This window comes from Lepidochelys kempii, chromosome 2 (assembly GCF_965140285.1).
Source record: "Lepidochelys kempii isolate rLepKem1 chromosome 2, rLepKem1.hap1, whole genome shotgun sequence".
Classification (NCBI taxonomy): domain Eukaryota; kingdom Metazoa; phylum Chordata; order Testudines; family Cheloniidae; genus Lepidochelys; species Lepidochelys kempii.
Window position 1 is genome coordinate 106317780 of NC_136381.1, and position 16725 is coordinate 106334504.

Consider the following 16725-nt stretch of genomic DNA (forward strand, 5'->3'; position numbering starts at 1 on the left):
CAACACTGTGTTGAAATCTTTCAAATTTCAAAAGGTTTAGCTATATAGTAACATGAGTCATGTAACAGACACTAGTTTTGCCATAGACATATAGTAATACTTACTGCAGTAGCAGTGGGCCAGATCCTTTGCTCCTATAAATTGGAATAGCTCTATCAACTTTAATAAGCTACACTGATTTACACCAGCTGAGAATCTGGATAAAAGAATGGCTTTTTGCTGCCAACCAGAATGGCTTTATACATACATGCGGATATGTGAAGGAAGGCTTGAAGCTGTTCAGGTAAACCCCGTTGCTGGGCTGTTGGTTTTGAATAGGACAAGGCAGCAGGCCAGATTAGTCATGCCATGTTTTAGCTAGAGATTAAATGAATTCCATCAGTGTAGCAATCAGTTGAGGTGCTGCCAGACTTTCATCCTTTGGCATGGATTTCAGATTGCAGATGTGCGGTCATGTTTGGTGCTTGCTGGAAGGAGAAGACAAACTAAGAAGAGTGCTTTCATTCTATTTTTAACTTTCCTCAAGACGACAAAAGTCACCTAGATTTTAGTCTCAATCAATCTTTCTAATGTACCAGACGCAGTTCTCCCCGCCCCGCAATCCACTGCTTCTCATGTCTGATTAAATATTGGCGTGTGCCACCACAGAATACAGTGATAACAGTATGTAATCAACTGCGTAATTTTCAAGCATTAAGAGCTTAATTCCGCAAAGAGTTTAGCACCTTCTGCAAAGTCCTGTATACGCTCAGCCCAGTAGAAGTTTAAGTACTTTGCTAGACTGGGGCCTAAGTTTCTTATTTGTAACTAGAAAATCCTCTTTGTGTGGGAAAGGGGAGAGGGAAAGTGACGTCATACAATGTACCAGTCATAGATTCTAAAACTATAAATATGGTAATCAACAAATAAGCTTACATTTTAATTAGCACAAACAGGAAAGAGAAATATACGATTTGCTATATCTTTGGTTTTATGGCTCTGGTTGTGAGACACACAGCTGTAGCAAGCATAGGTCTGATCCCAGTGTAGACAGAGTCTTCTGTTGATTCAAATGTCACTCTTAGGTACTTCTTTCTTTACGCTGTAATGGTTAATACACACTCATTAAAGTCTTCGAATGTGTCTGTGAGTCCCAAGCCAATATAGGCTGTGCTCCTGCAGCGTGGCTGAAAGTCTTCATACCAGTAACTGTACTCAATTGTGATTTCAGCCTGAGGCATTGAATTGCGTACTGCTCGGGTTGCCTGAATGATGTGGTGCTATTGCAGGCTTCACTTTCACAAGTGGTGCTCAACCCCGTGTTGTCAATTTTCATTTTCATGAGCGCTAAATTCATTGTTAACATAGTTCTAATGCTAGCGTTAAACTAATGCTTCAGTCCTTCACCTTCAAGAGCACAAGATCACTCTCTATTAAAACGTAAAAGCCAAAATAGACTTAGAAAGTGTTTTTATGCTGCATTTTTGTCTGATAGATAGAAACTTGTTTATGTTTATTATAGATCATTTGATTGTATATATGAGTTAATTATTTAATTGCTAAACATATTGTTTTTTTTTTTTTGCCAACAGTTAACAGTGGAAGATGTAAGTACAAATATTAGCTAGCAGTGTGTATGTGTATATTGTTGCCAGATTTTGTGAATATTTAACAAATACCTGTAAGGACTATATTATAAGGATAAATGATATATAGAATGTTTGTTATAGAATGACAATAATTTTTACTGATCATGTTTTTATTAGAAGTTTAATGCACATGCTGGTTGGGATTTTCAAAGAGGTTTAAGGGAGTTAGGCACCCTATTCCACTGAAATGAATGGGATTTAGGCATTTACTTGCATAGAAATCCCAGCCTTAGTACCCTAGGTTTTGCTATGAGCCTCAGTCATGCTGCAAAAAGTAAGAATGAAAGTTTGGCTCAAAGATACACACTTTAGAGGCCTCAGAATCAGTGTTCTGTGAATGCTTGAATTTCAGAAGCCATGACCACCTGGGGCTGTGATCTCATCAGATTTCAGAACCTAAGCTGAGTTGGGTTTAGTTCAGAGGTGGGCAAACTACAGCCCGCGGGCCACATCTGGTCTGTGGGACTGTTCTGCCTGGCCCCTGAGCTCCTGGCCCGGGAGTCGAGCCCCCGGCCCCTCCCCTGCTGTTCCTCCTCCCCCGCAGCCTCACCTCACCGCACCGCTGGCGCAATGCTCTGGGCGGCGTGCTGCAAGCTTCTGGGGCAGCGCAGCTGCAGAGCCTGGCCTGACCCAGTGCTCTGTGCTGCGCGGTGCATGACTGGCTCCAGCCGGGTGGCGCGGCTGCCTGTCCTGGTGCAGCTGCGCCGCCAGCCACCGGTGCTCCAGGCAGCGTGGTAAGGGGGGCAGGGAGCTGGAGTGGGGGGGTTGGATAGAGGGCAGGGGAGTTCGGTGGGTGGGCAGGGGCCGGGGGTGTGGATAGGGGTCAGGGCAGTCAGAGGACGGGGAACAGGGGTGTTGAATGGGGGCAGAAGGTCCGGGGGTGGTCAGGAAGGAGAGGGGATTGGATGTGGCAGTGGGGGGCAGTTAGGGGTGGGAGCTCCGGGGGTGGTCAGGGGACAGAGAGCAGGGGTGGTGGATGGGGCAGGGGTTCTGGGGGGGCCGTCAGGGGGCGAGAAGCAATTTTCACCAGGTGGTAGGTGGAAACTGCCTTGAAATGGCCCATTTGAAACAAATTGAGGGAACTTGGATATGAAAGTATAAGAGGGCTAGATTCTCATGGAAGTCAATAAAACTATGCCGATTAAAGTGAAATTAAACTACCTTAGAGGATTTAGGTTCTAGTGGTGCTGGCTTCTTAACATAAGTGCAAATATTTACCCAAGGCTTCACTTGGGTTAATAGGTAACTTTGTAGCCCCAGAGGGGTCAGACTATTCCAGACACTATGCCATTTTCGTCTCTCCTACAAAGGAAATATGAGCACATCAATGTATGCCTTAAAATTTCTTAGTCATACACTGAACCAGATACACAAACACTGAGCCAGATATTCAGCTGATGTAAATTGGCATAGCTTCATTGACTTCAGTGGAACAGCATTGTTTTACAGCAGCTGAGCACCCAGCTTCTTATTTATGTGTTTTGCGTATTTAAAATATATTGCTCTCTCAGAAAATACAGCTCTTTTCATACCTAGAGATAGCTTAGCAATGGCTAGGCAGAAGTCAGTGTAAGGTGTGAACTGGTAACTGTTAAGACTGTGCTGTTGGGGAAATGTGAAACAGAAAAGCAAAGTAAATGAGAGAAATGTGGATATGAGGCTTTAAGTGTCTGTAGTGCTACATACATTGTGCTTTGTTTAAAATGGTAGCACTGTAGTGAGCGTGCTTGTGTGACTACATACTTACCGGCTTGAAAACTTATGGTGTGCAAAACTCAGGTGCAGAACTCCATAGTATTTCAGCTAGCCTTTCTTTTTGTGGTTTATTCTTTTCTCCTATCTTTCTCCTGTACCGATTCCACATATACAGGGCCAGATTGTGCTTGATCTTTGGGCATGTGCAGTGTGTGGAGCTGGGTGCAAAGAGTCTTTCCTGCCTTTTGCCACCAGGGTAAGGCATAATTGTAGTGGTGACCTTGAAGGGGTAGCCACCCCAAAGAGGGTAGGGGAAGCCCCTTCCAGACCTGCCAATGCAGCATAAGTGTCCACATAAGGGTGAGGGAGAAACCCAGGAGCAATGCAGCAGGTCTGTTCCCATTGTACAGTGGGGAATGCCAAAGGGACTCCCTATAGAGCAGTGGTTCCCAAACTTGGTTCACGGCTTGTTCAGGCTAAGCCCCTGGCGGGCCGAGAGACGCTTTGTTTACTTGGAGCGTCCGCAGGAACGGCCACTTGCAGATCCCAGTGGCCACGGTTCGCTGTTCCTGGCCAATGGGAGCTGTGGGAAGCGGTGCGATCCGTGCCACCGCTTCCTGCAGCTCCCATTGGCCGGGAATTGCGAACCACGGCCACTGGGAGCTGTGAGTAGCAGGGCTTTGGAGCGGAGCCCGGAGCTGGAGCGCGGAGCAGCAGGTTTTTGCCTGGAGCTGGAACGGAGCTGGAGCACAGCTCCAAAGCCCTGGTGAGCAGCCGTACCTGCGGACACTTAGGTAAACAAAGTGTCTTGCGGCCCCCCAAGGGCTTACCCTGAACAAGCCACGAACCAAGTTTCGGAACCACTGCCATAGAGCAATGCATTTCTGCTCTGCCCCCGAAAAGGTCCAGTGCTTGTTAGACAAAATCTGGGCCACTGTGTGCAATATTTCGATCACTAAAGCTTCTACTCTGTGTACTATGGCAAATATTTATGTGCAGTTAGAGTGGGTTAATATTGCTCTGGGAACCTTAACATTTTCTACTTTCTGATTTTTGTGTGTGGACTTAAACTGTCAACCTTTAATGTTGTGCTAATGTAGCTTTTTTGCCATTAATATAAGGCACATTTGGTTTTAACAGACGTGCAGAACGGTGTAGGTTTTATTTTGATCTTACTTGTGTCATGTTTGGAGTAAAAAGAAAAAATATAATGGCTCTGCCCAAACTGTTCCCATCTTGCATTCCTTAATGATTTGCTCATTTAAAAATAGGGCTATATGGTTTTCTAGATAGACCAGAGAAGGCTGCTGGGAATATAAATGGCTCTTTGTTTAAAGGGTAACCCAAAAGACAAACATGCAGGCTGAAGCCATAGTGTCTATTATTGGCAGAAATACAAACCTTTCAATAATAAATGAGCCCTTAGCAGTTGTCACACTGCATCTGTCCTCAGGGGCTAAGTGCAACAACATAGTGGCCTACTGAGGAACTTGGCTAGAAATTAATGGTTTCATCAGCTTGCAGAAACAACTACAGTAATTAATTGGACACACTGGGGAATAACCTAAATGGCTTGTTCTTTGTGATTAGAGAGCACTTCTTTAACTAGCTCTCCAACGAAGTGTGGGTCACTGAAATCTGGGTGCAACAAAGTACTGTATATTGAAGAATGTGGTTTTGGTAGGTTATTTAATGTTTGCAGTATATATATGATGTTAATGGGCCCAATCATATAGTTCTTGCCTGCAGAAACTTTCATTAACGTAGATGGGAGGCTGTGAGTGCCTGTCAGTTGCAGGAGTCAGCCCTGAAAATGTTGAACAGCCTTTAGAAAAGGTGTGTAGGTGTTACATGATGGGAAGGGTTTGCTGTGATGAGGGGAAACAAGCTGATGGAAGTGGATACACTCAGTTTTTTGTTTCTTAAAATCTAAATAATAAATATATGTTCTTAAATAGTTTCAGCTTTTTTAGCAAGTGAATAGCTTACACCTGTGCTTAGCTTGCATCTCATCATAAGTAGTATTAACTGTTAAAAGCATTCACCAATAAGTTTTTGAAGCTTTTAAGGTTAAATCTTTAGACTTGTTGCATGGAATGTTAGCCACTCAGCTCTCATTAATGGTCAAGGAATTGTGCTGTTAAAGCCTTGAATGTACAGTTGGGACTGTAACCTTGGGAAATGTTTTCAAAGTTGGCTTGCAAAATTGCACCTGCAAAATGATTGTGCATGCGCACAGTTCTCATTTATGTTCAGAACTAGGGTAAACGTGTAATTACCCCATTGTTAGAAAGTCAAAAGTCATAGATGCAATACCTAGGGTCTTTGAAAAAAATGACCTCTAATGTCCATTGAAAGGAATCAGTCTATAAAGATTTTTTTTAAAATACACTCACTTCAGAAAGCTTAAGTACTTTCTGTGCTGTTTTTTTATACCTTTGTAGTTTTGAACTTCTAGCTGAAGGTCAAATGGGATCACTGGGTTAATTTCATTAAAAAGAAAGAAGAAACTTTAATATGCATCCATGTTTTGGGATGTAAAGGCAGTGTATAGTATAGCCAATACTAACAGTGAATGATTTCATAATATAAGGCCAGAGGACTACACATAGGAGAGACTGTTCATGCTGATGTGCCTGGGGGAGGTATCACTTCCGGGAGGCAGTATGAATTAGTGGATAGAGCATTGGACTGGCACTCAGGAGACTTAGATTCTGTTCCTGGCTCTGCCAGAGGTGTGCTTGATGGTGCTGGGCAAATCACTTCACCTATCTGTACCTCAGTTTCTCCACCTGTAAAATGGGGATAATGATACAGCCTCCTTTGTAAAGTGCTTTGAGGAATATTGATGAGAAGCCCTATATAAAGGTATTATTATTATTATTTTATTTTATTATGTCTGAAAAGTGGTTGCCTCTTCACCTGCTTCTTCTGGTGTTTTTGAAGATTCTTGAAATGCATTTCTTGCTGGCCTTGTGTTCAGTGGGGGAAATCTGTTCCAAATCTAAAAGGAAACATAACAAATAGGGTGTTGAAGGGCTACATTACTGGGGAAGAAAGAGGGAAATACTATAAAAAAGCCCCTTTTTTCTCTCCTCCCCAGCACCCAGGGATGTTGCTGGTTAGGATAGTTAGTAGAGACTTAAGGATCAGGTTTGGAGAATCTGGAACCAGGAAAGGATCAGATCAGTCTTTTAGATACACAAGTACTTTTAAGTACTGAAGCCAGTCTGCTTTATGCTGCAGATTGGACTGACAGCCCCAGCATTGGTGGAGGGGAATATGGGCTACATCCATTGTTCTTTGAACACAGCCCAAGATCTGCGTCTAAATATTCAGACTAATGACTACTAAAGTATGATTATTGTCATCCTAGCCCTCAGCAGCACGCTTTTCAAAATGTTTCCTTGCTTCTTGGCTTTGAAGCTCTTTGCTACATTGGTTAGACTGGCAAATGATCCTTTGACACTGACAGCAGCTACAGGAACGTTTCAAAATATTCCCAACTGGACTCCCTTTTGCAATCTGGAGACATGGCAGATTTCCCTCCCCTGCCAAAAGCCTACTATGGTAAAAGACTGATATAGTAACACTGTAAAAAATGAGCCTTAACATGTTTTTCTGTAAAACTGACACCAAAAATCTGACACCAGGATCCTTCATAATTTGGCAGCCTCTACAAAATCTCTGTGGTCCAACTATGCTAATTACAAACGATGTCACAACAAGTTATCATTGTCTCACCCTGCCCAGGCTAGTAATGTAGAATATTCTGAGTGCCAGGATTTCCCAAAGTCCCAGTGTCTAATTCAAAGCCCATTGAAGTTCATGGGAAGGCTTCTTCTAGGGTTGCTACCTCTAAGGTACAAAAACCCAGGTCATCTGGGAACATCCTGAGCCCATAAAACTGGACAGCTGGCAGTGTACCCTGAACACAGTTACAGATTTCCCAGGACAGCTATCTCAAAAAAGGGACAGTCCTGGGAAAACCGGGACAGGGGACGGGGGGAGGGATAACTCAGTGGTTTGAGCATTGGCCTGCTAAACCCAGGATTGTGAGTTCAATCCTTGAGGGGGCTATTTAGGGATCTGGAGCAAAACCTGGGGATTGGTCCTGCTTTGAGCAGGGGGTTGGGCTAGATGACCTCCAGAGGTCCCTTCCAACCCTGATAGTCTATGATTCTATGTGGCAACCCTTGCTCTCACTGACTTCAACGGGATTTAGATCAGACATTCAGGCACACACTGATTTACAAACAGATAGTACTGGCAAACAAGACAGACTCCAAAGAGATATCCTCGACCACCTCAGTACGGCTTTAGTGAAGGGGAGATCCACAGGAGTTCTAGGAATTCACCTCCCACCTCCTTTCACAGGCATTTCTGGGGTCTAGGGCTGCACTAACCTCCTCAGCCATTCGATCTGTCCCCCTGTTGAGGATGTAGCCAAAAGCTTCCTGCACACTGGGGCTCAGCTAGCCCCCACAGATTGCAGCTACCCTGTGCCAAAGGAAAGCAGCTCCATCTCATGGACTCCCAAAATCCTGCCAGATCTCTGTAGTGGGCCTCTTTTGCTTGAGTGGGCAGGGAGTATGTTTGATACTGAAAATGCACAGTTACTAGTGAGTTTAGTACTCACTACTGTGAACCACTTCAATGGGCCTGCTCAGAGTAGTAAGCGCTAGTTTCAGTAGTGTTGGCAGGATCTGTCCCTGGGCCTTGACCAATAGTCATTTGACAGTCCCCAGCTACACCATCTCTTTAATTCGGTTCCATTAATAGTATTACATAAAATAGATTGTAGGCGGAACGGGACCTGTCATGAATCTACTGTGCTTAATATTTGTATGGCTATTTAATGTATAGCATTTTAGTATAGTCTATTATATGGTATTAAACTTTTTTTTTACCATGGAAGTGACTACAATAGGTGGCTGTAGATTCTAATTTTTAAAGACTCATCTCTCTCTTTTAAATTAATTTAATTTTTAAAATTGCTTTCATTTTTTAAAACCTGTTTTTATCCCACCTGCTTTTGGTGCTCAGTTACTGCAATGCCAGCTATAAGGCCATTTTTAATGTACGTATTTGCCTTTTATATTATAGCTCACTTGAAATGTTACCAATGGTAAATTTTGCCACTCTTCTTTTATGGTAGTTACTGCGTAAACCATGGGAGTTTCTTCAGGGGGTTGCCACATGCCCCCACCAACTAAATTCTTTGACATGCATCACTGCTAAAGGGGGAAAAAATCATCATGTTGGAAAAAAAGATAGAAGATTAGAATCTAGAAAGACATCATAAATAGGTTTTACACAAAAATATATTCAATGACTGTAAATAAATTTGGAACTTTAGGCACGACAACAAAATAATACTTTTTAAGAACGCCACAGTGGAAAGGAAAAACTAAAATGTTCAACCCTTACTTATGCTCTGTTAAGGGCAGGCATTCCTGCCCACATTCCATTCTTCTGTTGTGTACAGATAAGTCATTTCATGCACATCTGAAGTGTGGGGGGAATGCTATTCTAAATGGGCAGCATTTTGCAGTCCGTTAAATTCTACCTCAGCCTCTCCCATTCTCCCATGCCAAAATAGCATCAATTACTGCAGACAGTTTGAGGTCATTTACACTGCTTACTCCTCCAGGGTGTGGACATGCCCCTCTAGGGCAGTGGTTCTCAAACTTTTTTGATTGCCCCCCCCCCGCTTCTTTGTGTCTGTAGTCATTTACACATCTCCCCCCCCCACGCCCATCCCAGTATACATATCGCCACCCACCACTTTTCACAGCAGCCTTAGCGTTCTCTTGAATCCTTATTTCTGTGCTGCTGCTGCTGCTGCCGCCACCTCGGGGCTGACAGCTGGAGCCCCACTACCTCCCAATGAGGAATTGGGGGAGGGGGGCTAGAGAGCTCAGGTGGCAGAGCTCTGGCTGTCCCCTTTATCCCTGTCTCTCAGGTGTGCACAGCCCTTCTGCATGAGACCCAGCTACCTGGGGCTGACAGCCAGAGCTCATAACAACAACAACAATAATAAATAAAGCACACAGCTCGGGCCTCCCTTGGGAGGCCTGCCCCACAGTTTGAAAACCATTTCTGGGGCAGCAGTGGTTGTGATGAGCAGTCAGTGTAAAATGGGCTGAAGGGGACAGGACATCTATGGAGAGTGGTCATTACACAGAATACCCCATCTGTGGTGCATCCCAAGAGTTCTGCAGGTTTGGGAAATGGAATCTTTGAGCCCTCAGACCCCTGCTATGGCAAGGCAAATCCTCTCCCCTCCCTCTACCCATCCCCAATGCAAAAAATCAAAGGGTTACACATGCTTAGATTCTCTCAAGAAATGACCCTTGGTGACTAGCATCCCGAGTCTCCTTCCTTTCATAGCAAAACATGCAATTCTAAGCAATGGGCTACCTGAAAATGTGCAGAGGTTGAGTGACAGTACTGAACTGGTTGATTAAACATAGAGCCAAGAATTTCTGAGTTCTAATCCTAGCTCTACCATTGACTAATTTGGCTGACAAAGATACCTGTATAAATATAACAGACAAATATACAATGTCAATGAAGTACACATTATATGGATTAAAAACTGGCTAACTGATAGATCTCAAAAAGTGATTGCAAATGGGGAATCATCATCCATAGGGAGTGCTTCTCGTAAGGTTCCTTCCTTACTCAAATAGCCTGATGCTATTCAAAATCTTTATCAATAATCTGGAGGAAAATATAAAATCATTGCTGGTAAAGTTTGCAGATGATACAGTAATTGGGGCAGCGGTAATGATATGGCCAAGTCAATTCTACAGAATTATCTGGGTTGCTTGGTAAAGTGGGCTTACTTGAACAATTTGTCTTTTAATACAGCCAAATGCAAGGTCATACATCTGTGAACAAAGGGTGTATATATAGGATGATGGGACTGTATTTTGGAAAGTAGTGACTCTGAAAGCAATTTGCGGATCAGAATCAATAACTATCTGCCATAAACTCTGTTGTGATAATTGGGCCTACAAATTTATCTTAATCATGAGCGCAACTGTAAAAGCTGTGAGATAGTTTATAAAGTGTCAGAATAACCTACAACAACAAATGTTGATGTGGAAAAGGTGCAAAGGCGAGGCAGACTGAATTAGCCTAAACCAAAAGGCCTACTGTTATAACTAAAGGACTGTGTTAAGATTATGTCCGGAAAAGAAGAAAAGTGTGGAACCAGAAATCAATCAACCAAAATTGGTGTGTCAGAAATTAGGCCTAATTGGTGGACAAAATAATGAGGGGATGGGACTTTCCACCCATCACTCCCTTTTGGGATCCTCAGAAAGAGAGTTTGGGGGGAAAATATGGATGGATGAGTGGAGGTGAAGCAGAGGGCCTACCATGACACTGACTGACTGAGATACGAGAGAAGGAAAAGAGTGAGTTTCACCATCATGACTACCACTTCCACTTTCTCCTGGGACCCTGTACCTTCTTCGTCCAAATCCTGAGAGATGTTCTGACCAGAGTAGGCCAGAGAGAGGTACCAGATGGCATTGCCACCTCCACCAGCTCCAACTAAATCCCAAACACAACCTGGGATGTGAGATTTTGTCACCTCCCTTCTTCCCCATCTCATGCGTTCATCTCCTTCCCTGCCTTATTTCTTCTCTTTTACTATTTCTCTCCTTTTGCCTTCTGTCTAATAAGCCTGGCTTAGCCAGCCAAGACGGCGTATTTCACAACTTGCTTTAAGCCTGCAAATAGAAAGAGGCAGCTAAAAGCAATGCTGTAAATGGCTTGATGCTGGTACAATTTGCCAGGTCTCAGAAGTGGCTGATAAGACCATGCACCATGCCAGGGTTTCTCCAGCAGTGAGATTGCAAGTGAGAGTCAACATCAGAGACAGAAGCTGGATTTTTTATTTTTGCTCTTCTTTTCTCTACCCTTTTGCATGTGTCTTGTTTTGCCTTTTAGGAAATGGGATCAGACTTTAACAACAGCTCCAGCCCATTTCAACTAATGGCTTCTCTTCTCCCCAAAAGGACAGTTATTACCAACTTTAATATTATCTGATAGACTGTCAAACAAGGTTTCCCTCCCACCCCCTTCTAAAGGCTCTCTACAGTTAAAGTGATAGGGAATGTTGGATGCTTAAATGAAAACCTTACTTAACATTTCAAATGCTATAACTGTTTTTCCTTCTTTTTAGTATTTTTAATAAAGGGTTACAAGATTTTTAACGGGATGTTTGCCATAGTACAAAAGCAGACTGAAGTCTCTGTGTACCAAACCTTGTTTAAAACTGCTTAGGGTTGGACAGTTACAGGATCATGTTAAAACCTTTGACTTGGGCCCATTTATTCACCCTGAATGAATTCAGCAGTGTGATGTGGTGATTAAGAGAGCAAATGTGATCTTTGGATGTCTAAGGGAAATATCACGTAGAAGCAGGGAGATGTATAATATATACTGTCTTAATGAGACCATTACTGGAATACTGTGTCCAGTTCTGGTGTCCACACTTTGGAAAACCTGCCTTATGGGGAGAGAAAAAAGTAGCTAATTCTAGTTTATCAAAGAGAAGGTTAAGAGGTGACTTGGTCACGTTCTATAAATACCTATGTGGGGAGAACATTTCTGATAGAGAAGGATCTTTAATTTAGCAGACAAATACATAACAAGAGCCAATGACTGGAAGGTGAAGCTAGAGAAATTCAGAGTAGAAACAAGATGCACATTTTAAAGTCAGGGTAACTAGCCATTGGACAATTTTCCTAACTATGTGGTGGATTCTCCATCTCTTGTAGTCTTTAAATCAATACTGGATGTCTTTCTAAAAGATATGCTGTAGATAAACCAGAAAATTAGGGGGGAGGCTGTTCTAGATTTAATTTTGACAAATAGGGAAGAAGTGGTTGAGAATTTGAAAGTGGAAGGCAACATGGGTGAAAGTGATCATGAAATGGTAGAGTTCATGATTCTAAGGAATGGTAGGAGGGAGAACAGCACAATAAAGACAATGGATTTCAAGAAGGCAGACTTTAGCAAACTCAGGGAGTTGGTAGGTAAAATCCCATGAGAAGCAAGTCTAAGGGGAAAAACAACTGAAGACAGTTGGCAGTTTTTCGAAGAGACATTATTAAGGGCACAAGAACAAACTATCCCACTGCATAGGAAAGATAGGCAATATGGCAAGAGACCACCTTGGCTTAACCAGGAGATCTTCAATGATCTAAAACTCAAAAAAAGAGTCCTATAAAAAGTAGAAACTCAGTCAAATTACAAAGGATGAATATAAACAAATAACACAAGTATGTAGGGACAAAATTAGAAAGGCCAAGGCACAAAATGAGCTAGGGACATAAAGGGTAACAAGAAAACATTCTACAAATACATTAGAAGCAAGAGGAAGACCAAGGACAGAGTAGGCCCGGTACTCAATGAGGGGGGAAAGACAATAACAGAAAATGTGGAAATGCCAGAGGTGCTTCATGACTTCTTTGTTTTGGTTTTCACCAAGAAGGTTGGTGGCGATTGGATGTCTAGCATAGTGAATGCCAGTGAAAATGAGGTAGTATCAGAGTCTAAAATAGGGAAAGAACAAGTCAAAAATTACTTAAACAAGTTAGATGTCTTCAAGTCACCAGGGCCTGATGAAATGCATCCTAGAATACTTAAGGAGCTGACTGAGGAGATATCTGAGCCATTAGCAATTATCTTTGAAACGTCATGGAAGACAGGAGACATTCCAGAAGACTGTAAGAGGGCAAATATAGTTCCCATCCATAAAAAGGGAAATAAGGACAACCTGGGGAATTACAGACCAGTCAGCTTAACTTCTGTACCCGGAAAGATAATGGAGCAAATAATTAAGCAATCAATTTGCAAACACCTAGAAGATAATGAGGTGATAAGTAACAGTCAGCATGGATTTGTAAAGAACAAATTGTGGCAGACCAACCTGATAGCTTTCTTTGATAGGATAACAAGCCTTGTGGATAGGGGGGAAGCGGTAGATGTGGTATGCCTTGACTTTAGTAAGGCTTTTCATACTCTGTCGCATTACCTTCTCATAAACAAACTAGGGAAATGCAACCTAGATGGAGCTACTATAAGGTGGGTGCATAACTGGTTGGGAAATCATTCCCAGAGAGTAGTTATCAGTGGTTCATAGTCATGCTGGAAGGGCATAACGAGTGCGGTCCCGCAGGGATCGGTTCTGGGTCTGATTCTGTTCAATATCTTCATCAATGATTTAGATAATGGCATAGAGAGTACACCTATAAAGTCTGTGGATGATACCAAGTTGGGAGGGGTTGCGAGTGCTTTGGAGGATAGGATTAAAATTCAAAAAGATCTGGACAAACTGGAGAAGTGGTCTGAAGTAAATAGGATGAAATTCAATAAGAACAAATGCAAAGTACTCCACTCAGGAAGGAACAATCAGTTGCACACATACAAAATGGGAAATGTGCCTAGGAAGGAGTACTGCGGAAAGGGATCTGGGGGTCATAGTGGATCACAAGCTAAATCTGAGTCAACAGTGTAATGCTGTTGCAAAAAAAGCAAACGTCATTCTGGGATGTATTAGCAGGAGTATTGTAAGCAAGACACGAGAAGTAATTCTTCCGCTCTACTCCATGCTGATTAGGCCTCAACTGGAGTATTATGTCCAGTTCTGGGTGCCAGATTTCATGAAAGATGTGGACAAATTGGAGAAAGCCCAGAGAAGAGCAACAAAAATGATTGAAGGTCTAGAAAACATGACCTATGAGGGAAAATTGAAAAAATTGGGTTTGTTTAGTCTGGAGAAGAGAAGACTGAGAGGGGACATGATAACAGTTTTCAAGTACATAAAAGGTTGTTACAAGGAGGAGGGAGAAAAATTGTTCTTCTTAACCTCTGAGGATAGGACAAGAAGCAATGGGTTTAAATTGCAGCAAGGGCGGTTTAGGTTGGACATTAGGAAAAAATTCCTAACTGTCAGTGTGGTTAAGCACTGGAATAAATTGCCTAGGGAGGTTGTAGAATCTCCATCATTGTGGATTTTTAAGAGCAGGTTGGACAAATATCAGTCAGGGATGGTCTAATTAATACTTAGTCCTGGGATAATACTTGAGTGCAGGGGACTGGACTGGATGACCTCTCGAGGTCCCTCCAGGGAAGGGGTTGGAATGGGGGCAGGGAAGGGGTGGAAAGATGTGGGGCAGGGCCGGGGCCTCATGGAAGGGGTGGAGTGGGGGCGGGGACAGGGGCAGCGGGGGAGGGGATGTCAGTGATGCGGCCCTCGGGCCAATGTACTAGTCCTCATGTGGCCCTTGTGATCATTTGAGTTTGAGACCCCTGGACTAGATGGTCATAATAACCTCTCCTGACCTAAAATTTGTGACTATCTGGTAGGTCCTTTAACCTGTGTCAGTTTTCCAATCTGTACAAGGCAGATGATAATACTTACAGGGCATTTTCAGGTTGAATTATTTTTTGTTTGTAAAGCCATTTGAAGATATAAATGTTAGTTTTCCCCAAGTTGAAATGAGGCTTATTAATTAAATTGATACAACTTTTATGTGTGGACGAGGACTGATAAAACTTATAAGGGACTAAAGCATGGGCTATTTTTCATCCTATGATTGGGCATGTAACCTGTGCTAACAATATAAGTATTGCAAAGCATGTTTCTATTTGTGAGTATGGTGTGTTGAATCCTTCAAACCTGTAACCCTTTCTTGGGGTATTGTGAGATTGTAAATACATTTTCCTTTATTTTTGGATGTTTGTTTGGGATTTTCTCAGCCCACCTGGCTCAATGATTTGTGAATTATAGTAGATTTAAGGTCTTCCCTTTAGTTGATTTTTGGGGGGGAAGAAGATGTGTTTACCTTTTATGTGTTTATTTTTTGTACTTGAAAATTTGAAAGAATGTGATGAATGCTATATGGAAACCTAGCATTGGATAACTTTCTATTCAATATTAATGTCATGACTACTGAGCACCTTGAACAAAGTGTTTATTAAAAAGGGGGGCAGCATGGTCTAGTGATTAATGCCGATGTCTGGAGATCAGGCAGCCTGTATTCTATTTTGAATGCCACAAGCTTCTACTTGAGTAAGTCATTTAACCTCTGTGTGCCTTTTCCCATCTTTTCCCTTTTCCCAAAACGAGGCTCGTACTTACCAACCTTTGTAAAGAGCTTTGATAATAAAAAGAGCTGGATGAAAAGGGCTGTATAAGAGCAAAATATTTATTAAACTCTGAGGCCTACAGGTACTTAGCTATTATACTGAATGGAAGATGCAGGTTTAACTTTCCGAACCAGTAGGCATGAACTATGAGAACTAAGACTGAAACACTGTCAGAAGTCAGGGGTGAAGTTTGGGAGGCTGACCCTTGTGTGACTCAGCAGCATTTACTGACAAGTCAGTAATGGCATCTGCAGAGCTCTGAACTTCAGTACAGATTTTGTGGCAGTGTATGCTTATGGTGACATAACACCTGCATATTGGGAGGGATAGGAGGAAAGCTTTGTAAGGGTTGGGGGGCATAAGGTTTTCATGAAGGCAAAAGGTCAAGTTTTATAACCTAATATAGTTCCCTCAAGAAGGGCCCTAGTCATTATAGTATGTTGGGTTTCAGAGTAACAGCCGTGTTAGTCTGTATTCGTGAAAAAAAGAGGAGTACTTGTGTATATAAAAAGATCTTCTACACTTTCCACAGTATGCATCCGATGAAGTGAGCTGTAGCTCACGAAAGCTTATGCTGAAATAAATTGGTTAGTCTCTAAGGTGCCACAAGTACTCCTTTTCTTTTTATAGTATGTTGCTGTACCACAGAGGGTACTTAGTGCCAGATGGCAGTAGTGTGAAGTTAGTTAAACCTACTGCTGGAAAAAGAGGAGTTAAGTAAAAATAAAATGAAATAATTTTTTTTTAAAATCCTGTCCTAAGATAAAGACAGAATAAATGACTATATACTTTTGTCCTTCCAGGTGAAGCCAGTTACTCACAGTAGAATCAATGTGTCAGCACGTTTTCGAAAACCACTTCAAGAGCCATGCACTATTTTGTAAGTAGGATTTTCAGTTAGGGGAGGTAATCCACTATCATCTTTTTCTTGTTTCTATTGAGTTTTATTTAAACACAGCTACACATTATTTAACTTTCCTTTATTCTTCCAGTCTGATTGCTAATGGAGACCTTATAAATCCAGCAGTGCGCCTCTTCATTCCTAGAAAAACACTAAATCAATGGGATCATGTTCTTGAAATGGTGACAGAAAAAGTAACCCTCAGAAGTGGAGCTGTGCACAGGTATGGGGAAGTTGTATATTTATAATATATACTTTACATATTGACATATCTTTTAAATCTCTATAAATAGAGCTGGTTGGGAACTGAATTTCTGTTCCACAATT

General features: G+C 42.2%; 1 protein-coding gene across 5 annotated transcripts in view; it reads left to right on the plus strand.

Moving 5' to 3' along the window:
* Positions 1–16725, plus strand: part of DCDC2 (doublecortin domain containing 2) — a 237775-nt gene that overhangs the window by 46221 nt on the left and 174829 nt on the right. For all 5 annotated transcript variants that reach the window (XM_073331884.2, XM_073331883.2, XM_078851592.1 and 2 more), the window contains exons 5-7: positions 1572–1586; positions 16301–16377; positions 16490–16621. In XM_073331884.2, coding sequence (XP_073187985.1) covers positions 1572–1586; positions 16301–16377; positions 16490–16621 — 224 coding nt within the window. The remainder of the gene's footprint in view (positions 1–1571; positions 1587–16300; positions 16378–16489; positions 16622–16725) is intronic.